Consider the following 24,802-nt stretch of genomic DNA (forward strand, 5'->3'; position numbering starts at 1 on the left):
AGGATCCCTTATGATTGCTGTTTGTGGATATGCTTTTCTGCATGTAGCGCCTATTGTGTTAACTTGAGCCTTGGGTTCTGAGTAGGAGCATTACTTTTCAGCAATTTAACAGATACAGAGGAGGAGGTATTATAATAGACGTGTTAAGGAGAGAATTCTGTTGCTGTGAATTACAAGTTTGTGGATGAATATGGAAGTCAGAAAAAATCTCACTGCAACTGATATTATTAGCAGAACTCTATTATTTTTAATGACAAACAATGCTTTTTTTAAAGGTTTTGTAGGCTTTTAAGACATGTTTTATGCATCTGTCATGAACTTTTTCATGACTGTGCTTTTTCATGAACCATTCATTGCCAGAGTATCTAAATGAATGGAACCTTTGAAAAATTAAGGAGTGTTAATTGTGGTTTCATGACAAGGAATTGTAAACAACCAACTACTTTTCAGGCAAAATACAAATGGTTTTCATCTTCTTACAGCATAACAGGTTGCACTTTGTAGTTATTAAAAATTTACAGAAGTTTTATGAGATGGAGGATTTTGTTTCGTATATCCTTACTGAAAAAAAAGCTGAAATTTTGCAAAAATTTTATATGTTACAAACCTAGCTCAAAAGTTTATAATATTTGTTTTATGGATGCTTTAATATTCAAGTTACAACACATACATATGTGTAGAAAACATCTACTTAAGTAGTTATTAATCTTGAAATAGAGTCCAACTAAAAAAAAAAGAGTTTGCCCTTTTTAAGCAGACATTGATACCCCTACTATCAGAATGTAGGCTCTCAAGCCATAGAAGAGAATTGGATCTAAACTTTTGTTTTGTGGTTGAGGTGGAGGTCTATATTTATTCTGTATTTTAAGATCTTTCACATATAATTGGTAGCTTCTGTTGAATGTTTTCATGTCTGATCAAAATACTTTGATGTGCTTAGCAGTATTATTGTAAAAAGTAGATTCTGTAGCTCAGCACTGAGGCACAACATTGTTTTTCCCGTGACTTTACATATTGTCCCATCACTCAAATCACTCATATGTCTGCTGTGAATTTTGTATTTTTTTCTGTTATTTTTTGCTCAGATATGTGTAGCTTTGCTAAGCTGCAGAAAAATTTTTAAAACATTTTTTCATACTAGAAATCATCCTAAATGATAACATGTAACAGAATTTTAGTATTTGCTTTGTGCTTACTGTAATTGCTAACGTATCGTGGACAGTTTTCATCTTGAACAAGAATTAAGTGCAAAATTTGCAAGTAGTATCTTTGTTTTTTTCAGATCGTTCAGTTACCGGTTGGGGTTTGTTTTTTCTTTTCTCCTCTAGCTTTTGGAACCAATTGAGTACTCTACTGATTGTCCAAATTGTGGGCGGGCAAATGAAAACCAGACCAAATGTCGACATTGTGAAAATTTGCAAAGAGTCTCCAGACAAGCTGGAACATTAAGTGAATCTGTGGGACCTTTATCACGTTCTTCAATACATCAGAACTCAGCGGGGCAAAAATCTTCAGGTACAGGGTTCAACACAAAGAAGTTTTATAGTTCTGCTGTTGGGAAAGGTCCAGCAGATATTCTACTGAGTAATGAAGTTGTAGGACATTCTCTGTTGCGACAGAATGGAAAAGTTGGTCTTCTAGCTGGGACAAAAAATGCTAAAATTACTGGAAACTTAAGACAGAGAAATACAAGACCATCAGAACTAAATGATCCAAGTAAGTACCATTTCATGAATACAGGGTATTATATACTGTATAATGAAGAAACGTTCCACACAAGCTTACTTGCTGACTTTGTATGGAGTTCTTTTTATGGGATTGTTCTTGGAGAAAGAGGGGTGTAACATACTTTTTTATGTCCTTTTCATACCCTGAGGTACTCTCTGTGAAAGGTGAACACGGGGGGAAAAAAAAAAAAGTGTATATATATATATGGGTTTTTTTTAAAGATGTAAATTTTACATTTTTTTAAAATGTATTCTTAGCAGAACTGTCATCTTTTCTCAGAAAGGAAATACTTCTGATATTGTTTTTCCCCCATATTTTGTTCTGAGCTACACATCTGAATGCTACCTAGGTTTTCTCATTTAAGTTTCATGCTTTCTAAAATCTTATTTTTTGTTGTTTTCACTGTGTGACTCAGAATAATAAGCAGATGGGAAATGGAATTTGGGAATCGTGGCTCTTGTTCTACGTTTAGTGTTGTAGGCCGTGTTATGTTACTGATTTGAGCAACTTAAACTGACTAAAGGAGTTATGACTTTTTTCTTTACATTGCCTATTTTACATAACCTTTTAAAACCTAAGCTTCCCAGAGAGAGGGTCTTAATGTTCACTGTTAGTTCTTTGTTGATACATGACATGAGTGATTTCATTTCTATGTCTAGAAGGGGGTTGATGATATCTTTCTTGTATAGCTAACAGTGGGAAATAAAAAGTGAGGAAGAGAGCATCTGTGAGCAGATTCCAAAAAACTATCAGTAAAAGCATTATAAATAATGGTGAATGTGGACTGCTTTTTGTTACTGCAGGACAATTACATAAATTATTTTTTAAGCTATTGCTTGTAAAGAAATTTCTGTTACAGAAAAATGTAGTGGTTGAGAATTTAATATTTTCTGTTTAGTTGTTTTATCTAGTGATGATGATGAGGAGGAGGATAGTGGCAGCACTAGGAGAATGGAAAGCATTTCACCTCGTCCTGCAGATTCAGCCCGCTCCTCCCCAGCTCCTTCTACAGGAAAGGTGGAAGCAGCGTTAAAGGAAAACAGTTGTGGAATAGAACAGAGAATAGGTAGTATTACAACAGATACAGAAATTGCAGTCACACTACCAAGAAAAGCAAGAATGAAAGATCAGGTACTATTTCATGCTTTGTTTGAAGAAAACAAAAATCAAATAATAAATGAGAAGTGTGAAGGTTTGTCTTGCATTTTTGGAAGTTGGCTATATTTTATTGCTTTTCTTATTCACCAGCTCATCTACTAATATCTCTGCTTATACAGTATTGCAAACATAAGAAAATGTGCTGTTAACGTGGATGCTTCTGTGTTGAATGCTTGCTTTCTGAGACTGGACAGGTTATCTCTGAAACTCAGGGCCTTCTCAGCTTGCAGAAAAGTGTCAAAACTGTTTCCTGGTGAGACTTGGGACATGTATAGTTAAACTTGAAAAGGAAAGGAAACATTTGGAACAGTATTGGCCATTTATAAATAAAATACTTTGACAACTGTCCCAATTAACAGCACTTACTTTAAGGATTTCATGGTGAGGCTTTTGTTTTTTTGGTTGAGAACCACTGCAAGAATTGGATAAACAAAGACAAAAAATGTACCATGATCAGACTCCTTAAGTGCTGTCAAAGGGGACAGCTTTCATGGTATGTTTAAAAAAAAAAAAAAAAAAACAAAACCAAAAACAAAACAAAAAAAAACAACCAAGAACAATAACAAAAAAAAATACCTACCTCATAGTGAGACAGGAGGAAAATAAATTAAATAAATTCCTTGTGATGATTGTTGAGTTAATTCTGCTGATTAAAATAATTCTTGGTTCTCTTGTCCAGTTTCACTGTTGTGAGTTTGGTCCAATAAGAGTATCTGATTGGAATTGTGACTAAGATTTGAAATCTATACGTTTTTTTTCTGAACTGGAATGCCAGTAATGTTGAAACCTTCAAGCAAGGTTGAGATTCAGAAGCCAGTAGTCTACTGTCTTAACTGATGAAACGATGTACATTTATGATGTGGTGCATAATCACAGTGTAAATCTGTGAGCCTCTGAGCCTGGTGAGGCTTAAAGCTTGGACAGTAAATAGTTTGGAATTTCTGTTACTCTGGCATTATATGCTGGACTAAGTGAACGCACTGCATTGTGAAGGCATGATTGTCTCCCAGACGTTTTCCTTTCTATATTCGTATTCCTGTCCACTGCCCTTAAACAGCCACTTGTTACATTAGAAATGTATTGCGTACTTGAGTGAATAGTAGAAAAGAACATTATTTTTGTGAAACTTATCACAAACTTGTCTCAAGGAAACAAATAAGAGTACTGATACCAGAACGCTTGCCAGTGTGATTGAAAAGAAATAAAAATCCTTTAAGGTGGTTTATTTTTATAAGCAATCATTCAGTTTTGAAGAGAGTCCTTGAATGGAGTGCTAATTGGAAGATTTACTGTGTTACTGTTTGTCTTTGAGATTTGAGCTTTTACAGTATTTTGGTAGTCCAGTGGAAAAAATGGACAGCTATCTTCAATAAGAGTCTTTGGAAAATATTTAATTACAGGGATGTAGATCCTCTCCTCTCTGTCTTCTCACCTGTATTTAAATGAAGTATCCAAAAGAATATTATGAATTATGACCAAGATAGGTTAATGATTATAGGCTTTCAAGTAGTCCTCAAGATTTAGTCTTAATGGAGTATTAAGTCCCTTAAAATATTTTTCTGTGGCATTTGAATTGTATTTTTTATCTTAAAAGAATGTTTATTTATAGGCAGAAATAAGGAGATAGTATCTAAGAGCAAAACATCAAAACTGTTGTGCAGAAAATTCTTTAACAAAATGTATCAATTAAAGCAATACAACAAATAAATATATTCTCTTCTGATGGTTCTCAGACAGCTTTCTTATTTTTCTTTTTTTTTTTTTTTTTTTTTTTTTTTTTTTTTTTTTGTAAGAAAAACTAACAGGAACGATTGCTCTTTTTGTAGTCAGTCAGCTCCTGGAGATTTTCTTGAGCTGGAGCCAAACTGCACATGGCCTTGTTTCAATGTTTAGTCTTCTAACGCAGGAGTCTGTCCTAAAAACACATTAGTGGTTCTTCAGAGTTCCTTTATGGTTTTTTGATTGTATTTGTTTATTTATATTTCTTGAAAATTCTACTGCTAGTGTTTTATTGCACTGTACTTCAGTAATAAGTCAATATTTTCAGTCACCAGAAGTCTATGCTAATAAAAAAATGAAAAAAATCTTCAGTATTTGAGGTGCTTACGCAGCATTACTGTTTACATTTATTTTTGTATAAATGAATTTAAATGTATTTTAAATAACCTGATTTTGCTGAGATATTCCGTATTTGAATATAAGTAAACCTAAATTATTCTTTGGCAGTTTTGGCAATTTTTATGACTTCAAAATTTTAGCAAAATATCTACAAGTGTAAACTTTTTTTTTTCTTAAGTTTTAAAATACTGACATCTTCAAATGTTGCAAAAAGATTTTATTTTTTTTAGGAGATTTCAAGCTTTTATATGTAATTTTGGTGGACTTAATGTAAACAGTCTTGTTGACAGCAGACAACTAGCCAAAAAAATCAGTCAGTACTTTTTAACAGCTTGTTTTAGCAATAAATCGTAATGAAAAATTCTGAAACCTTGAACGTTGCTTTTCAGTTTGGCAACATTGTGTCTAACACTCCAATAAAACGTCGTAAACTGATTTCTCAAGAAATTGTAACTGAGGCTGTGCCACCACTAACTTATCAAAATTCATGTGAAAGTGTCATTCTGAACTGTCGAAGTATACGAATAGGAACCCTACGAAGAATGGTAGTGGAACCAGTGATTGTGAGTAAACTTGTTATTTACAAACTTCCTTTCTGGTTTTGGGCATGTGTATTTTCATACTTGAACAACATACTGTTTTTTGCCTTTATCTGTGTAATAGCAAGTCTGTCTCTAGTTTCAAAGACTAAGGTTCCCACGCACATTACATAGATACCGTTGTGTAGTAATGTATACTGTCTTGTTCTGGTATTGGAGAGAAACCTCATGTTTACAAAATCCCTTCCTTTTCTCTTACTTTGTGTATTTGGGGGGAAGGCAATGTGTGAATTAGGGTACATTTGTTAAGAAAATGGAAGGCATGGTTATTAAAAGCAAATAAATGTATAGGTTGGTGGAAGAACCATGTCTTTTTCTACACGTGTTTAATTTTGCTTCTGTAGAAAAATATATTTTGCTAACTTTGCGTTCATGAGGGGCTTCAAGGAATCTTTGAATGCCAAGGACATATAGTAGGCCACATGAAATGTGTGTTTCTTACCCAAGTATCTACACAAATAACAGATAACGGTACTTATTTTCACTTCTTTACAAATATCTGTTGTTTGATTCACTTGAATGTTAATAGATGATATTGTCTTTTGAGGATTTTCTTTCTCCTTAGAGTTCATAGCATTTTTTCAGGTGCATTGTTTTTTCAATGCTTTGAACCTTTTGGAAATAAAGTATTTCATAGATGTTTTAAATTTTAAGACAGTATGACTAGGAGTAGTACCAAGGAGTAGTACCAAGTTGTAGAGAACATGCTTGATACATTGAGTTGTGATAAAATGTTTATCTTGGTATTGTATTTCATTTTACATTTGTATTTGAAAAAAATTATTGAAACCCCTGTAGTAACAGTTAGAAGACATTAACTCAGTTTTATTAGGGAGAAGATATGAAATCTTACTGTTGTGTTATCTTCCACAGTTTTGTCTGGATTATATCAAAATACGCTTAGAAAGTCAAGAAGGTGAGTGCTTCTCCCATTATGTTAATATTCAATATATACTTTTTAATTGACTTTATCAAAGGAATTAACAGGTGAATCACAATGAAATGTCAAATCTGGTTTTACTGTATATGTAACAAAATGTACTGGGTGTTAGTAGTCATCAGAACAAAAGAATCAAGAGTATAAATTTGGTCTGAGGTGCCTAGTGAAGAAGAATCAGAATGATTTTACATTCTCTTCTTCGTACTGACGGAAATAAAATTCACAGACAGGAATTAGCAACTTGTGGTGTGTGTGCAAATTGGTCATTAGTTCTTCACCCTCAACTTGATTGAAGAACTTCAGTTTTACTGGTGGTGATTGGCGCAAAGGTCTTAATTAAAATGATTAACGAAAACCACAAACAGGAGAATCCTTCCTTCTCTAAAACATTATCTGTATTTCAAATACGTAAAGTGAAAGCTAGACAGGTGCCTAATATCTTTCCTGTGTGTGTCTTCCTTTAAACATTCTTTTTCTCAAGCATGTATGTTTCACGTTACTGAAAGAAATATGGTGATGTAGTTAAGGAGGTGAGCTAACAATTGTTCCTCTTCCCTTTGTTTGAAAATGCTGTCCTACCTAAAATTGAAGTTTGTTTTTGTTATTTGTGAGGTAACCATCACTTTTTGTAACTGTTATGTCTCACAAGGCCTGCAAAAGTAAGTGTAGACTCTTCTCATTCAGGTGTTTGTTGCATCTAAAATCAGGTGCATACGTACTTTTTTTTTTTTTTTTTTTTTCAGATGAACTTTTTTTCATATGTTAACAATTTACTGTTTTTCTGGCATTTCTCTCTATTTAATAGTCAATTAAATGCAGGACATTATTTTCCATAGGTGATCAGATTTTTGTTATCTGCATACATTTACTTTCTGGACAAAGATAAATTTACAAAGCATGTTTTACAAAGCTACCATAAAATGTGTCCTATCCACAGTTGCAGATTTAGATGGTCACTTTTCTTCTTCTGTTCTTCTGTGAAATAAGAACTAGGTTAAAGTTGGTGAGAAGAAAACAGTTTTAAAAATTTCTTACTTGCCAGGTGACATCAGAATTAAGTAGGTCTTTTAACAAACATCACTTGTGTTTCTTTCAGTTTTTTTAAAACTTTCTTTAGTGGCTAATGAATGCATTTGATCTCTTATTAAAATCAAGGGGGAAATGATCAAGGAAATCTTTGCATTTTGACTGGGTTGTGATACAGTTGCATAATTTTCTTCTAGAATCAGAGAGTGATGTCCGAGAGATAAACCTGAAAACTTCAGAACTTACCAAATGTGAATGGTGTAGTGTCAGAAAATTACCAGTAGTTTTTCTACAAACAGTACCATCAACCTGCAGTAGCCTGAGAGACCAGCTGAAAATGAGTAAAGATAATGTCTGGTACGAATGTAAAGGAGACAGTAAGTAAACCAATTTTAATTCACTGTTTCACTTCAAATTATCTTTTAATGTTTGGATCATGACTGAGTGCACTAAGAAGTAAAATTGGCATCGTTGTCTGGGGCAGATGTAGATTTTTCCTGATGGTATTGCCTTCCCTAGCTAACGGGGAGAACAGTTCAGAACAACTTGGTAAAATTACAGTTTTCTCATTGTCCAGATACATGCTAGTTTAGTTTAGTACTTTTTTCACTAATAGTTTTACTGAACCAAAGTGAAGTTGGTTTATTTAGTGTTTTTCTAGATGCCTTTATATCTTTTTGTTGACTTCGGTATGTGTACCTCTGTTTTCTGTTCTGTTTTCAGGCCACGATTTGAGTAGAAACTTCTGTATGGGTTTATTTGTGGTGTTGGCTTTTGTGTCTTTTTTTCTAAAATGTAGACAAATACTTGTTTGTAAAATAAGCATGTTGTCTTCACACGTCTTAAAATTAATTTCAACGTAGTCCTTGAGGGTCTAAAGTGTTTGTATACACTCTGTTTTTTAATTGGCGTAGAGTCATTTTCCCCTCAAGTAATTACGTTTTTCTTAAGGTTAATTGTTGTGCTTATCTATACTTGTATGCGGCTTTATGTAAGCATGATGCATTCAAATGCAAATGGAAGAAGAAAACCTTCAATAATGTCAGAGTTGTGTGCTTTCAACACAAAATACTGTTATAATGAGCTCTTCCATATCTTATAAAAAGTTTAAGCTGTAAGGAGTGTTAAAATTACTCAAGTAATTGAAAAGCCTGCAGGGGATGATACAAACAGTCCTAGTAGCAGGCATTTGACCGCCAGCCAAACACAGGTGTCCACAAGTGAACAAAGGCAAAACTTCCTGACGTGGCTGGGGAAGAAATCTTTTCTTTAACCATCAGAGAGTGTGAGAGGGAGACAGACTGGTGGTGTGACTCTGCGAGAAAGGCGCAGAGATTGCAACCCCCAAACTGTAGTGGACCCTCTCCTTTGCCATAGTCAAACAGAGAGCCAACTTGAGAAGAGAGGAGGAATGGCAGCAGGTCCCACCTCGGCAGTGCTGGCAATGCCCGTCCCAACCTACTTCAGTTCCCCTGCTGCCTCTGTGTAACAGGTTTGAAGCCCTGAAACTGGAGGGTGAGGTGACTGAGAATGAGGTGGAAGTACTGCCTCCAAGCTTTTCTAAGGAGAGGCGGTCAGCTCCACACTTGATGACTGCATCCTCCAGTAAAGAAAGGAGGGTGACAGTCATAGGTGACTCCCTTCTAAAAGGAACTGAAGGCCCACTATGTTGGCCTGCCCCTACCCATAGGGAGGTGTGCTGCCTCCCTGGGACCCGGATCAGGGATATTTCTGGAAAACTTCCTAGTCTGATCTGCCCCTCTGATTATTACCCTCTGTTGATAATCCAGGCTGCAGTGATGGGTTCACGTGATGGGCAGGTTCTGCTTGACCAACCTAACCCTAACCCAGCCTCCCCTACATGTTGGGGGATGAGCTGCTGGAGAGGAGCTCTGCAGAGAGGGACCTGGGTGTCCTGGTGGACGACAGGTTGGCCATGAGCCAGCAGTGTGCCCTTGTGGCCAAAAAGGTCAATGGCATTCTGGGATGCATTAAAAAGAGCATGGCCAGCAGGTCGAGGGAGGTGATCCTCCCCCTCTACTCTGCCCTGGTAAGACCTCATCTGGAGTGCTGCGTCCAGTTCTGGGCTCCCCAGTACAAAAAAGACAGGGATCTCTTGGAAAGAGTCCAGCAGAGGGCGCAAAGATGGTGAAGGGCCTGGAGCATCTCTCCTATGAGGAAAGGCTGAGTGAACTGGGTCTGTTCAGCCTTGAGAAAAGAAGACTGAGAGGGGACCTGATCCAGGTCTATAAATATCTGAGGTGTGGGGGGCAGGGTGGTGAGGCCGGACTGTTTTCAGTGGTGAGTGGAGACAGGACAAGGGGAAACGGCCGGAAACTGCAGCATAGGAAGTTCTGCACAAATGTGCGCAAGAACTTCTTTAGGTGAAGGTGACGGAGCACTGGAACAGGCTGCCCAGGGAGGTGGTGGAGTCACCGACCTTGGAGGTGTTCAAGGAACATTTGGATTTTGTGTTGAGGGACATGGTTTAGTGAGAACTGTTGGTGATAGGTGGATGGTTGGACTGGATGATCTTGAAGGTCTTTTCCAACTTTGGTGATTCTGTGATTTTCTGTCTCAACCTTTCTTTCTCTACCACCCCAAGCTTTTTCCTCTGAGAGTATGGCTCTGAGCTATTTTCTCACACAGCAGCTTTGTAGTACTTGGTACTTATGAATACCTTGTGAGAACACAGTTGCTGTTTGCTTTCTCAATGATGAAATTATTTGAAGCTTGTATCTATAACCATGTAAGCAATAGCGAGTAGGTGCCTAGTTCACAAAATAAGACTTAGCAAAATCCAATTAGACACTTAAATTTGGAATGCAATGAATTCGAAGGCAGGCTGCTGAATAACATTTTCACAATGGTTTGCATGCTGAGTTAAGAATAGGAAATGGTTATGCAAGTGCCTGAAACTCCTCTGTTAGAGAAAAATAGGTCCCTGCAGTTAGCCAACTGCATGAGGCAGGAATTTGCAGCCTGAATACTATTCCTGTAACTGTGTGCCTAATTCATTCTTTTTAGGGGCTTACTGCCTTTTTATTTGTCAGATGATGGGAGCAGTTCTCTGCAGTGGCTAATTGATCTCATTGCCCAACTTTCTGGTAAAGGGGTAGGCCAAGCTGACCTGCTGAAGCTAGGCCACTGTTTCTCATTAGAGAGAGAGGTGGTATTTTGTTTCCAGAATATTCACCTGAGGTGGGTAAGTTTGGGTTTGGTTATGTTACACGGCCTGAAAGCAGGGCTTTTCTGATTCTAGGTGGTAAGATCCCTTCTCGTGTGGAAAGATGTGAAGATTTTGATCAGTGACAGTTTAAATTCCTCTCATTCCTCTCCTTGTTCAGATGCATACTTTTTCTTCTCTTTTTTTTTTTCTCTTGTGATTGAATCAAAGAACCTTAAGAGATTTCTGTTTCTATGGTAACCGAAATCTGATCAGGAAAAAATAAGTGTTTCTTTTGTGAAATTGCCATTATGGGCTTTTGTACTTTTTGCATACTCAAGTCATCTGTGCCTGGAATCAGCAGCAGTAATTTTGTTAGAACTTCTAATGTGTGGTGTACAGTTCTATATCCGCTACTTGGAAAAGCACCATGCTTCTTTTCCTCACTTACATCTGGAAAAAGCCATCTCAAAAATGTTGTTGTTGTTTGAGTTGTTCTCAGTGTATTTTCTAAGCAGTGGTTTATCATTTTGCATTCTATTTGTTTGCTACCTCCAGTTAAAATAGGATTTTTTTTTCCCAACTTGTCACTATTTCTGAGAATTTCTAGTATTGAGAACACGAAAGCCTGTCTACACCTCTAAATCAGTTCTGTCTTTCCACAGATGAATGCATGTGCTTCTCTTGAGAAGTTAATGTGTGCTGCTTCCTATATGGAGAGGGAATTATGCTTCATATGTAATTTATGTAATTGTATTGAAAAGTTATTGTAGGAACCATAATAGGAAAAAAAAAAATTGTTCTCAGAGTTTATTCTCAATTAGCAGGCAACTTCTGATTTTGAAATAGGTTTTGGCTTTGCATTCGGTATGTCTCCTATGTGTAAGGCATAATGCTTAATATTCCTAAGGGCAGAAATTGAATATACTCATTTCAAATGTAAGTAGTAGGGATTGCTGTCTGTCTGCAAACCTGTTTATTTCTGCATGTATGTGTTGTCAGCAGAGAGCATACGTGTGTTGTCTCGTGGTTCTTTGACATCTGTTTATAAATGTGACACTTTACTTTGTTTCTAAATGAATAATTTTTTCTCTGCTTTTTCTTAGGTCAAGAAGAACAGTACATCATTTTAATTTTTGAAACTGGCCTTGATCCTCATGCAAACTCAATATTTGAAAAAATAATCACTGACATTGGTATTAGAAATAATATTTCTGACTTCTTCGTGAAAATTTCCTTTGAAGAAGCCAATGGCAGACTTGTTGCATTTACTAAATGCTTGGAAGACAATTCCAAAGGAAGCCCTTCTCATAGAGAAAACAAAATTAAAAATGTAATTGTATTTTCATTTTAGAACAAAGTTGTTTTATCATTTGGATTACAAATACATTAAAGATACTGTGCTAGTCTCTAGGCAAATACCTCAAAAACTCCTGCTTGCTTTTTTTTATGAAGACCATCATAGTGGTCTATAGTGGGTTATTAGGCTCTAGGAAATAGTCTGTGCATTCATAGTTCTTAGTGTGTTTAGTTTACTTGTAGGGTTGCACACTGATCCCCACATAATGTTATTTTAGAATGATTAAAGGATGAGAAACTTGTAGTATAATTTGAAATATAATTGTCTCCAGATTCATCTACTGGTAAAATACAGTGTTATTATGAGAATTAGCTTGTGGTGTTACAGTTAAATTTAATTAATGCTTCATTTAAACAAAACTACATATTGAGGGAATTTGAAAGCTTTGTGGTTTTGCAAGAAATGAGTACAGGGATAACTGTAATATAATGTACCAGGGAAGGGGGAAAAAAACTGAAGTCCTTCTCAGAAGTAGTGGGTCTTACACCTCTGGACTTCTCAAGGCTTTACTATTTTATTTTTTTTTTTTTGATAAATTTGAGCATGATTTTCAAATTAATATTGGCTTTATTTTTATAAGGTTGCTCCTGACGCCAAAGTGCAGCCGCGAAATAAACAGTTACCATATTTTGATGATGAAGAAGAAATTGGAGAACCACATACAGTATTTATTGGTCCCATAGAAAAGTAAGATATTTCTATTTGCTTTGTGACTGTGTTTCTGGTTTTCTTTTCTGATCTTTCACATGAATTATTGAATGTATTTTTTCATTTCAGGCTGATAGTTTATCCGCCTCCTCCAGCTAAAGGTGGTATTTCTGTGACCAATGAAGACCTCCACTGTCTAAATGAAGGAGAATTTTTAAATGATGTTATTATTGATTTTTATTTAAAGTAAGTTTTATTTCAAATCCATACTTAGTATTCATTTCCTTAGAAAACTGAGAAATTCTGACATTAAACTCTTTACGTCGTTTATTAACACTTGGTCGTCAACTGCTTGTAACTGATTTTACAGGTTGTTTTGTATGTTTAGTAGAAATGTTGGTTTGTTTGGTGTGTCATTCTTTTGACAGTGACGTTGTTCTCACTTGGAATAGTGGTTCCTTAAAATCTCTCTGCATCTGAAGTGGAATTTTAACTACCTTTTAAAGTGCACTTATAGGTTTTTTTTGTTTGTTTTTTCTCTCCCCAGAGTATTTGTGTTCCCTAGAACTTCATTTCTTCTGAATAACGTAATGCGTAAATTAATCTTTTTGTGTCAGTGATGCCACAGATGTTAGAAGCATATTAAGTTCATACATACCTGCCATGTTTATGTTGTGCATAAGGACTGTGTGTACAATTTTGGTGATGAAGGGGGAAAGAAAAGTATTGCAGCAGTCTGGGCTGTGTTCAGAGATTCAGTGGCTCAATTACAAAACACAGACCATTTCTAGATATGTACGTAAGAAACTCATTGACAAATTGGTTTTCTGTCATAATATGAAAATAAACACAGCAGAACAGAGCAGAACAACTTTTTTCTGCTTTTTTTTAGCAGAGCACTTACTACCTTGAAATGCTGACACAGATAAGAACTCGTTAATGTACTGTGGTTAGTTAGCCCTGATACTGTTACAACTTCTTCACTTCTGTCAAGAGGCTGCAGCAATTTTGTGGGAGTTGTACTCTTGGCAGTCCATTTTACTCAAGTGATAAATTCAGTATGTTGACACCTCTGTAACTTTTTTTTAATTAGGTATTTGGTACTTGAGAAACTGAAAAAAGAAGATGCTGATAGAATACATGTGTTCAGTTCATTCTTCTACAAACGCCTTAATCAAAGAGAAAGAAGAAATATTCATGAAACTTCAAACCTCTCGTAAGTCTTTTGATAAGTCTGTATTACAAAGAGCTGAATGCTATGAAGATTACAGGAGATGAACTCCTTACAGACAGTATCGTGATACAAACAGAACTAGGAAACATCCAGACCTATAACAAATAGAAAATATACCTTGAAAATCCTTAGAAACTATGTGAAAGTTAATGTGAAAATACAAGAAAAGGTATTCTTTTGATGCAAATAAACCATTCCACAAATCACATTTGTGTTTCTTCTTTCAGAATACAACAAAAACGACATGGGCGAGTAAAAACGTGGACACGTCACGTTGACATTTTTGAGAAAGATTTCATTTTTGTTCCTCTTAATGAAGCGTAAGTAAACATTCTTTATTACTGAATACACGTGCTAAAAGCTTAGGCTTTGCGTTCTACAATAGGAAGGTGTATTATAGTGTGACATGAAATCAAAAATGAAGAGAATAAACTTCGCTTTCCAATGGTCTCACTCAAAGAGCTGCAATAACAAAGAACTGCATCCTGGGAAGGATGAATCTACAGAAGAATTAGCTTAAGAATGAGATGTGTGACTTGGCCTTGAGTGAAGTGTGTCATTCTCCTTTGTTGTACACTTCAAGTTTCCAGTGGAAATAATTAGTTCTTAAAGTTACAAGCTATTTTCTTTTCAAATCTAGGTTAATGCTAATTTGTTTACTTAATTGGTACAGAAGGTATATGTTAATAGAATTTTGCCCATATTCCAGGGTTTTGCAATAAATTCATTAATTAGGTGTGGTGAATCATTCAAATCAAAATGCATCCGTACTTCGTTTATTGCTTTTGGAAGGCCATTTACTTTAATTGCCGTTGACTTTTGATGGAATTTGGGCTTCATAGTCATCTAACTAACTTTTTAATATGTCAGACATGCATTTTAGCTACTGCTCTTTTTTCTAAAGCACATTCGAGTATGATTTCATCTGCATATAATATGTAGCTAGATTCCATTTTGTTAATTGGTATAGGAAATCAGAAAGCCTTCAGAAAATGTGTAAATAGGATCAGTGTAAATGTACTTTCAATGCCACAATCCCTGAATTCCCTGCTGCTCCATTTCTGTTTGAGAGGCAAGTCAGTCAAGTCTGAAATGGCAAGAATGTAAGGAAGAAAGTGGGACAAAACTTACTTCCTATGTTATTGTGAGTTAGAAGATATTACTGTATTTGACCCTGAAAGTGTTGCAATGTCAGTTCTCTTCCTTGTAGTTCTGTGAAGGGTAAATAGGACAACAGAGTTGAGGTGATAGCATTACCATCTTTTTCTTCTCTTTTCTTCACTGGTGACAGGATTGTTTTTAACAGTGGAAAGTGTCATATACAGCAGGAGCATGTCACTGTTGAGTTGCCTGCTTTCACCAGGAATTATGAGATTCTTGAAAATTTTGTACAACCATAAAGCATAAACTCCGTGGCTTAATTCTTACTGTGATAAATATTCAAAAAGAAATAAGTTGTTATTCAAAGGATAAAAAGATGGTTATAAATGGTGGTCAAACTGAAATAATACTTAGCACCTGTTCTCCACTAACTGCATCATATTAATATATTTGTTAGTGACTACTTACATGGAATGATCCTACCTTAACAGAAATCTCTGAAGGCTTGAGTAAAACCTGCTCAGAAAAGTGAACAGCTTGTACAGTCTATCTTTGATGACTGTGAGAAGCAGGATTCAGTTTTGTGTGTGCATGTGTATGCACAGCATTTTGTTTTCTGTTTACCAGATTTAAGGTTTAACAGCCCCAATGTAGTTGCTAGTTAATAAAGTATTTTTTCTTTGCAGTGCCCACTGGTTTTTGGCTGTAATCTGTTTTCCTGGCTTAGAGAAACCCAAATATGAACCAAATCCCCACTACCATGAAAATGCTGCAGCACAGATAAAATCTTCCTCTTCCGATGGAGAGAGCAACACACCATCTCCTTTACCAAATGAGTTGGATACACAAAACTCGCCTTCTAAATCCACAGCAAAGAAGACATTGACCAAAAAATACAATACAGCTTTAACTGATTCAAGCACTGAAACGCAGGACAGTGACTCTTCGTGTTGTAGAAGAAGTCCTTGTAGGGTAAAGAGCGGTTTCAAAAAACTAAATCCAATAGACAGTGATGTGGAAGAACCTAATACTGTTGAATCGGCATGCCACAGACTGGACCATAGGACTCCAGATGAAAATGGTGTACAGGGTGAATTCACAACTGCTAGCCAATCTATGGGTATGTTATCATAAAATGGACTTACTTTAATGAAAAAATTGAAAGCTTCATATCTGTTCCTATATTTACAGTTGCGTAAACATTGAATGCTTGTGTGACTCCAGTTGGACTGCTTGCAGTATAAGTAATTTATAGTCACTGTGTATAAATTGGTTTGTGGCTGTTGATTCAGTTCTCGCCACATAAGACTAGAGATACGAGAGATCAATTTGTCAGTTATGTGACACTTTTTCATGCAGAATATTTTGTAAATGTCACTTGCTTTGAATCAGATGAAACTGTAATTGTTAAGAAAAAAAGTAGACCATTAACCCTCATAATGTATCTATGAGGGACAGCTGAATTAAGATGAACCTTAGTGTCTTCTAGCATTTGAGGTACGGTTAAGTTCTTTAATGTCCTGATGAAGGCATGTAGAAAGACTGAGAAGAAATTTTTAAACAAAAAAACAAACCAGCAAAAAAACATCAATCTTCCTTGTTGCATTTAGAGAGACTTTCTCCATGCATCACTTCTTTAGGGGCTGTTACCAGTAGTTGCATTCATCTAGAGCAGCATTTGTACCAAAGTAAACAAAGTAACTGACATAATTTTAAGGACAAAATAAAGAACTGGGAAAATATTTTTCTCTGCTCACAGCAAGGTTTGGATCCTTGAGGTATGAAGTACAGAATATCTGATGGTGAGAAAACTTGTATGTCAGGCCTTGATGGCACTCCTACTGACTTAATTTACGTATAGTAAATAGTTGTTTAGTTTCTAGGACAAAGTCCAAAAAGGCTCTATCCATCATATGGCTCGTATCAATCTATTCTGTATACTGCAGACCACTGTAACTTCCGTATCTTTGGGTGTAAACCCTTTCCTACTTTCTAGTCAAAACTTATTCACAGATACTTTATTCTTCTATGATAACATTGTCACTTCTAGAAGCTCTTTTTTGTTTTTGTGGGTAGGGAGAGGAGGAGCTGATCTTGCTTAAATTGATTTTTTTCATTACGTGCAATTGTCACAGTATATGATATCACTATGTACATTAACTTACCTATCTTGGATGATGCTGTTGTTATTTGTCTGTCGTTAATGAGTATGTTCCTCATGAAATACGTTTTTTCTAGGATTATGGGTTTTTTTCCTTTTTAATGCCTGCATTGTATTGATGCCTCACTGGTGGTCATTGTGTCAAAGACTAAAACACCTGGACTTCCTTTCCCAGCTAGGGCAGGTGACGTACCCTTTGATTAATGCAGGCACTATTATTGGTCACCGTCATGGTTCAAGAGGGCAATTCAGTTTGAGATTGACACTGAGCATATGCTTAGGGAGCTAAATGTAGATGAACCATGAACTTGAACTCCTGTTGCAGTCAGATGAAGATGGGGATGTAGATCTTTGATATTCTGTCCAGCCTTCTGCTGTTGCTCTTGACTCTGCCAAACCGCCCATATCTATGTGCTAGATATCTTAGGGTATCTCAAAAGGCAGCAGCTGTATCTTTGATAATATACTTAGTGAAATCAAGAGAGCTCTTCCTCTCACACTTGAAACAGGCACAGAGTAGTTGTTCAGCTGAGTAGCTGCTCTGTATGTGGTCTTCACCATAGTTGCCTACTACAGGCGGCCTAAACATGCAAGTCTTGATCTCAAAATGCATTCTGGTGTTGGACTTGTAAGTCAGTAGGCATGAATGCCAAAATAATTTTGAAGAGACCATCCAAAATATTTATATTTTATTACTTAACTAACCCTCTTTTTATGATCAACATAGAAGGGTCATCCAATTCTTCTTTATATCGTCTGTGATTATTCTTGATACCAATTCTTATTTTTCAGGACTGTCAGCAGTGTGTCACTCCATTATATATGGCCTATTTTCTTCACCAAGGTCTATTCAAAGATAGCGAGTAAGATTAATTTCAAAGTTTGTCCCTATGGAAATCCACTAGTAACCTCATTCCAATCTTCAACAAATGCAGATCTTCTGTGATTTTCCGTTAGCTAGTTCACTGTCCTATTTACTGTTCTTACAGAGATCTGGTTTTCTTTAGTAACTGATAGCATACTATTACTTCAGTGCCAAAAGAAACAACATTTTTAAGTTTGAGATGGTTTAGATACATTATACAACTATGTTCTAGGGAAGGTTTTATTCTGAAAATACCAAGTTTTGCTGACATGAGATACGCATTTATTGCTTACACTCACTTAGTTCATTAGTTTTTCCTTCGACTTGTGTTCTGGGGACTTAAAAGGTGGTACGGGAAGACAGTGATGGCCTTTGCTGTGTTACTTGAAAGAAACTTCTCACTTTTGGTTTATATACGTGAGCAAAATGCTGCTCTCCAGATGTATCACAGTCATTGTGAGCAACTCTTAGGTAATTTAAAATTATTTTGGCTGTCAGTGACGATGTAGCATTTGATGTTTAAATACACAATTCTACTGTCTGTGATTTGTACAGATGGATTGCACAAAATCAGGCTAAACTACAGTGAAGACTCAGCTGATGGTGGTAAATTAAATGAAGATGAGCTTATAGATTTTTCTGAAGACCAAGATAATCAGGTAAAATATTCAGCGGTTTTATTTAGGAAATGGAAAATATTGTGTTATGTTTTGAATGGGCAGTATCTGTGTTGTAAATGTCTGTTGTCCAAAGCTAGATATCTTTACAAATGTCAAATCCAAAACACTGATTACTTTAAAAAAAAAAAATTACAAATTAGCTGATAGAACAAAATTGTATATTCATTCCTTAAACTATCAGGAAACTGCTGTACTGATCTTACATTTAGTGCTGTGAGTCTTGTGCATAGCAGCAGTATTACACAATGGTTTAAGTGGAAATTCTGGAAATGAGAAACTTTCTCATCTCCCCAGCTCCCATGTTTAGGTAGCAGACCGAAGAACAAGTTACTGTTATTTCAACTGCATTTTATGGACATAAACAGAGATATTTATAAGATGATGTTACTCTGCTGTTCAGTCTACTTGATGCTTTTCTGAATCATGCTTAAGTAAATGGTTTTATAATTAGGCAGTGCTCTTGTTCACATTGGAAGACTTAGATTTTAGGGATGTGTAAAGTCCACAAAATCATTCAGTGTCCTTCATTGATTCAGTTGTGTGAGGCTATGACCATGTGATTCCATAGCCATATTTCTTATACAGTGTAAGTTCAATATGGAGAATGATGAGTAGGGTTCTTCGAAGCTGAAATAAATGGCGTGTAGGCAGTGAAGAAAGCAATTATTCTTGATACCAATTCTTATTTCTTAGCTGTGTCAGCTGTGTTCCTTGAGAGGATGGTAAGATGCCAAGTTCCCAGGTTTCAGTAGCTTAGAATTTAGCTTGGGCTGAAGCTGTCACTGATACCTTTCCAAATGCACAAAGCAAGTATAGAAATGTTAAACCGGGACAGGTTGAATGCACCTTCATATCTGCCAAAAATGATGTTGAAGCTGCAACAGAAACAGATGGAATAGGAATTAGGCAGCTGTTGTCTAATGTGATAAAATCTTAATGGTGTAACATGAGGATTTCGGTCATAGGATCCTGCTTGTTAGTGAAGAAGCAAGTTCACCAGCCTTGCTGATATGGTAGTTTGTGGTTTTGGAAAGCATCTCTGGCCCTGAATGCAGTGGTCTGTGGTAGTAATAGTGAGCTCTGTAGAGTAGGAAATCAGCAATCAGTGCTGAAATCAGAAGTTTAAAGAACATTCTCAGGTTTGTGGCATGTCAGTTTTGCAACATGCAGTTACATCGTTTTCCCTTCAGATTTCCCTTGCCTGGAGGACCAAGTTGGTGGATTCTGGAGCAGGAATCAGACTTTCTGAGTTCGTTGTAGATTTTGTCCCATTCCTTCTAGAAGATAGCATACATAAAATTATCAGAAAAATTCCTAGTAATTATTAGGAGGAGAAAATACTTACAATATGGATTATAACCTGAAGGGAGATGGACTGCTTTTAGGTCAGCACTGCTTTTAGGTCAGCACTGCTTAGAAAATGTCAGTAGCTGTTGGTTGTTGTTTGGTTTTTTTTTTTTCTAGTTTCAATGATCATTACAAAAAAAGCACTGTTAGCTCTGTGTCTTTCCAGCATGGATTTGAGAGAGACTAAAATATAGTAGTACAAATATTGAATGGTTTTCAATGAAAGCTATTGCTTCTTTATCAAACTAGATTTTATTTGTCTTGAATAAAAATTGGAAGAACAGCAGTACTTCCTTTTTGAAACTGAAAAATAGTATGAACTTTAAAACACCTATAAATATGTTGCTTTTGTAGGAAGACAGTAGTGATGATGGTGGCCTTCTGGATGACAGCTGTAATTCAGAAATGGGACAGTGGCACCTAAAGCCTACTATCTGCAAACAGTAAGTAGTGAAACAGTTAAAATGGTTATTAAGATGTTTGGCAAATTAAAATCTTATAAGTTTATGAAGTTTACTCAGTACAGGAAAGTGGGAATAATTTTTAGCATATGGAATGTGTAGGTGGTATACCTGATGCATTGTAACAAAGGAGTAAAAATCCACCTTTGTTACCAGCTTTAAAAATATTTGATAGTGCTATGAACTTCCAATTATATTTGAGCTAAATTTTCCCATGCTGATGATTATCAGTACGTAATACTTTCCACCAAGTCACTATTTTAATCCAAATATGAACCTTCTGAAGATCTCTGACACTCAGATATGGCAAATCGTTAAGGGCACTTCAATACTTCACTGTTACCATAGTTTTCAGTTTCTTCTGTATGAAAAAGAAAATTCCTTTGACAAGGATTTCAATTCCACTCCCCATATTGTTCCCCCTCCTCCAAAAAAAAAATCGGATCATGTGTTGTTAAGAGAATATTGCTGTCATAAATTTGTGTAAGTTTAAAATAATTTACACAATAAACCAACCTATTCATAAATACATACATATAATTAGCCTGAATGTACTGGTCTCCAATTTTCATAAAGAGCATATTCTGTGAATACTCATGTATATTATTGTTAGGAAAAAGAAAAAAAGAGCTTTGTGAAAAGTAATCTATAACTATCCCTTAAAATACGACTTACATCTAATGCTGAGATTCTGAGTTGTGGAATGAGTTTGCTCTGATGCATAAATCCAGCTGCTGCATGTAAGATGACTGATACAATTTAAGCATTGCATGTCTACTGCCAAGGCTGTCTTTTAGACCGAGTGATGCAAGTCAACAAGAAAGCGTTCAAACAGACAGTTCTAGACAGAATGTTTGGTTAGTTGCATTATTTTTCTAAAGTCTTTCAAATACAGTGTGTGTGTTTTATAGGTAACTATCTGGTATGCATTTTAGATTCAGTAATTCAGTAATTGGAATCACTTCTAGAACAAATGAATCTAGTGTGTTTGTGGGTGCTATAGATGTTCTGTCTGTCCTCCTGCTGCTACTCCAGAAGGATGTCTGTGGGTTCTTTGCCTCTTTGCCTCTTGCAGATGTCCCAGATACCTTGTGTGTCTAAAATAGCACTAGACACCTCAGGGGCTTTTAGGTAACTAGATTTTGCCTGTAACCAATGGCTTCAGTTTGACAGTACTAGAATTCTCTGAGTTCTAAGTTCTCTGTACTTGTGTATAAATCTAAAGATAACTCAGCTTTGCATTCAGCTATCCGTTAGGGGATTATAGCAGTACAGGCAAAACTTTAATAATACTTATAATAGAACTAGATTTGTTCAAGGTCATCCCACAAATAATTTTATTGCTAGCTGTTTAACGCTGTGTTTTCTGAGCTGCTGTAAAATACTGTGTTCTCTCATAGGCCCTGCATTTTGCTTATGGATTCACTGAGGGGCCCTTCCCGGTCGAATGTCGTGAAAACACTAAGGGAGTAAGTTTTGTGTCTGTGATTTCTGCAAAATTCTGCAAGTGAAAAAAGTTTTAATTTTTACGGTCTTTTGTCATAGGTATTTAGAGGTAGAATGGGAGGTCAGGAAAGGCAATAAAAGAAGCTTTTCCAAAGATGTCGTGAAAGGCTCCAACCCCAAAGTGCCACAACAAAACAACTTCAGTGATTGTGGAGTGTACATACTGCAGTATGTAGAGAGCTTTTTTGAGGTATGTGTATTTGTGTAGTTGCTTGTTTTGTCTCCTGCAACAATCAAGTGTGTCCTGCTAAAATTATTATAATTTTAAAAGGTTCTTTAGTGTAACTTTTACAGCTGTTTATTAGATTATGCGTTAGAAAGTAATTTATATGTTAACATAATAAGAAATACTTTCAGGAATATAAACTAGTTACTGTTTTTAGTTGCACGTACACACCAGGTATTGAAAGTCATGGAATTTTCTGAGAAAACATTCAGAAAATATTTTGAGAGATTTCCTTTGTGTTGTTACAGTGCCTTTAGAATTACACAAAAAGGGTTCACATTTGAGTTCAAAAACTAAAATGAAGATGTGGTACAAAAAAGCTTGTTGTTTTTCACCTGAGAAAGATGACTGAATAAATTCATTAACGTAACACAGCTAGTTTGGACTGTCTAAGCTTTCATGAAAGCATGAAAGTCATTACAGTTAGAAGCGAAATGTTAATTCTCTTGAGGGAAATGGTTGAGCTTTTATTTACTTCAACTGTCTCAGCCTTCAAATTGAAGCTCCTCTTAGAAGTGGAATGCAGAGCTCTGTCAGGTGTGGGCTGGGAGGAGAAACAGAGTGACCATGGTGCCTGAATGGGGCATTAAGCCTGCTTACCATCCGTAGTGCTTTTGAGTACTGTTCCTACTCCTAGAAAACCGGTAACTTCTTTAGTCCTCAAACCCTCTCTTTGCTCATACTTTAATGAGAAAGCAGCAAGGCTTTCAGAGAGTATTTGTACAAAACAAAGCACAAACATTTAATACACTTTTGCCTTTCTTTAGAACTTAGAGTTGCCCTAGAGAGCTTTCTCTTCTGTACATAGGGTTTATGTGGAGCAACCCATTTGCAGAATCTTGCACCTTTCCTTCTTGCAAACCAGCTGTAGAATTAGGGCAGCTGGCTGTGTCTTGCCTGCTCCTGCAGGGTGAGGCAGCTGCATGTGCCCAGAGATGTGTCAGTGAGGAGCAGGGTGTTCTCAGCAGTGACCTGAGTGGGGATGTAAAACCTACACCTGCTGAACGACGCTTGGCTACCTTACATTACCAAATTAATAATTTCAGCTTGTATTTGAAAAATTCCGTCAAGTCTCACGTGTTGTCAGCAGCTCTGCAAGCTGAGTTTTAGTGTGTAAAATGGGGCGTTTGTGGGTTGATTGAAGTTTAAACTTCGTTTTAATGATAAGCATTACAGCCACGATGCGTAGGGTTTTGTAAAGCCAAGGCTGGTTGGAGACGGCACGCGGTGGAAGCGGCTGCGCGCTGTCGGCTGCCCACAGCCTGCCGGGCCTCCCGCCCTCAGTGCCGCTCGGCTCCGACGGCGGTCGCCTGGGGGCGCTGTGGTGCCGCGGCGGGGGCGGGCGCCACTGTGGCGGGGCGTGCTACTGCCGGTGGAGCCGCGGCGGGACTGCCGGGGGGGGGGGGAGGAGGGGCGGTGCTGCTGCTCCCAGTGCTGGGGCCTTTCGGTGAGCGCTGTGCTGTTGCATGCTGAAACTTGGTTTGTTATGACCTTGACTGTACATGTAGAAAGGATGCAAACCGTTCGTTTTTTCGTGCTGAGGGAATGAGGCGGAGAAGAACGCCCATTTTCCCATTCTGGTTCTCTCCAGTCTCTTTAGGTCATAACCTGTCGCTTTAATGTGCTAACCAATTTTCTTTTCAGAATCCTATTCTGAGTTTTGAGCTACCAATGAACTTAACAGACTGGTTTCCACGCCCACGGATGAAAACCAAAAGAGAAGAAATACGAAAAATCATCCTGAAGCTGCAGGAACAGCAGAACAAAGACAAGAAGGGACAGAAGGACCCAGCTGCAGCAGAAAGATCTTTGCAGGAAAAAACAGAACAACTTCTCAACAGCAGCTCAGACTGAATGTTGTATCTGTTGCATGTTAGCTCCACAATCAAAACTGAAATATGCGTTTTGTCTGCCCAGACTAAATAAAGATTTGACGTATTCTCTGCTCAAAGTTACTTGGGAATGTTTAATGCCTGTATAAATGTGTGTCATAAAATGATTTAATTTCCACAAAGATGTGTATTAAGTAAGCAAGTCTGTACATATGTTAATGAGGCCAACCTTTTTCAGCATTTGTAATTACTTCTTTTCCACTTGTTAGGGAGCTTTTGTTATGTATTTCTGTTAATAGAACTTAAATAGCAACTTCTAAACATAAAGCAAATAAAGAAAATATTTATAGGATAAAATGGTTAACTTTTTCTTTTTCAGTAAAGCTGTAATGTTACAGGCTTACGTAACATGTAGCAAATAATTTGGTAGAAAGGTAATTCATATTTTGACCCTGTTTAGTTGCCCTTTACAAGGTTATTCTGCTTGCGCTACAAACAGTAATATGGGTAAGTGTCTCAGTGTACCATGGCCTCAGAGAGGGTGATTCCCATCCTCGCAGTATCTAAGTGTAGGCAGTGTAATAGTTAATAGGACTGCTTCAGATTTGGGATTTTAAAAGATACACGTTGCAATTAAAATTCCTCA

General features: G+C 36.6%; 1 protein-coding gene across 3 annotated transcripts in view; it reads left to right on the top strand.

The window, feature by feature from the left end:
- Positions 1-24,279, top strand: part of SENP6 (SUMO specific peptidase 6) — a 66,691-nt gene extending 42,412 nt beyond the window's left edge. For 2 of the 3 annotated variants that reach the window (XM_042822817.1, XM_042822908.1), the window contains 16 exons: positions 1,329-1,716; positions 2,627-2,859; positions 5,394-5,567; positions 6,477-6,519; positions 7,767-7,946; positions 11,842-12,068; positions 12,676-12,782; positions 12,873-12,989; positions 13,837-13,959; positions 14,205-14,297; positions 15,765-16,198; positions 18,660-18,763; positions 20,486-20,574; positions 21,993-22,061; positions 22,138-22,288; positions 23,969-24,279. In XM_042822817.1, coding sequence (XP_042678751.1) covers positions 1,329-1,716; positions 2,627-2,859; positions 5,394-5,567; positions 6,477-6,519; positions 7,767-7,946; positions 11,842-12,068; positions 12,676-12,782; positions 12,873-12,989; positions 13,837-13,959; positions 14,205-14,297; positions 15,765-16,198; positions 18,660-18,763; positions 20,486-20,574; positions 21,993-22,061; positions 22,138-22,288; positions 23,969-24,178 — 2,742 coding nt within the window. In that variant the 3' untranslated portion in view covers positions 24,179-24,279. Of the gene's footprint in view, positions 1-1,328; positions 1,717-2,626; positions 2,860-5,393; positions 5,568-6,476; positions 6,520-7,766; positions 7,947-11,841; positions 12,069-12,675; positions 12,783-12,872; positions 12,994-13,836; positions 13,960-14,204; positions 14,298-15,764; positions 16,199-18,659; positions 18,764-20,485; positions 20,575-21,992; positions 22,062-22,137; positions 22,289-23,968 lie in introns of those variants that run through there. The other variant, XM_042822983.1, reaches the window with a different exon arrangement.
- The last annotated feature ends 523 nt before the right edge of the window (positions 24,280-24,802 follow it).

The sequence above is a fragment of the Centrocercus urophasianus genome, unplaced genomic scaffold (genome assembly GCF_019232065.1).
Source record: "Centrocercus urophasianus isolate 14NV4802_14NV808 unplaced genomic scaffold, USGS_Curo_1.0 seq_10, whole genome shotgun sequence".
NCBI classification, from domain to species: Eukaryota; Metazoa; Chordata; class Aves; order Galliformes; family Phasianidae; genus Centrocercus; species Centrocercus urophasianus.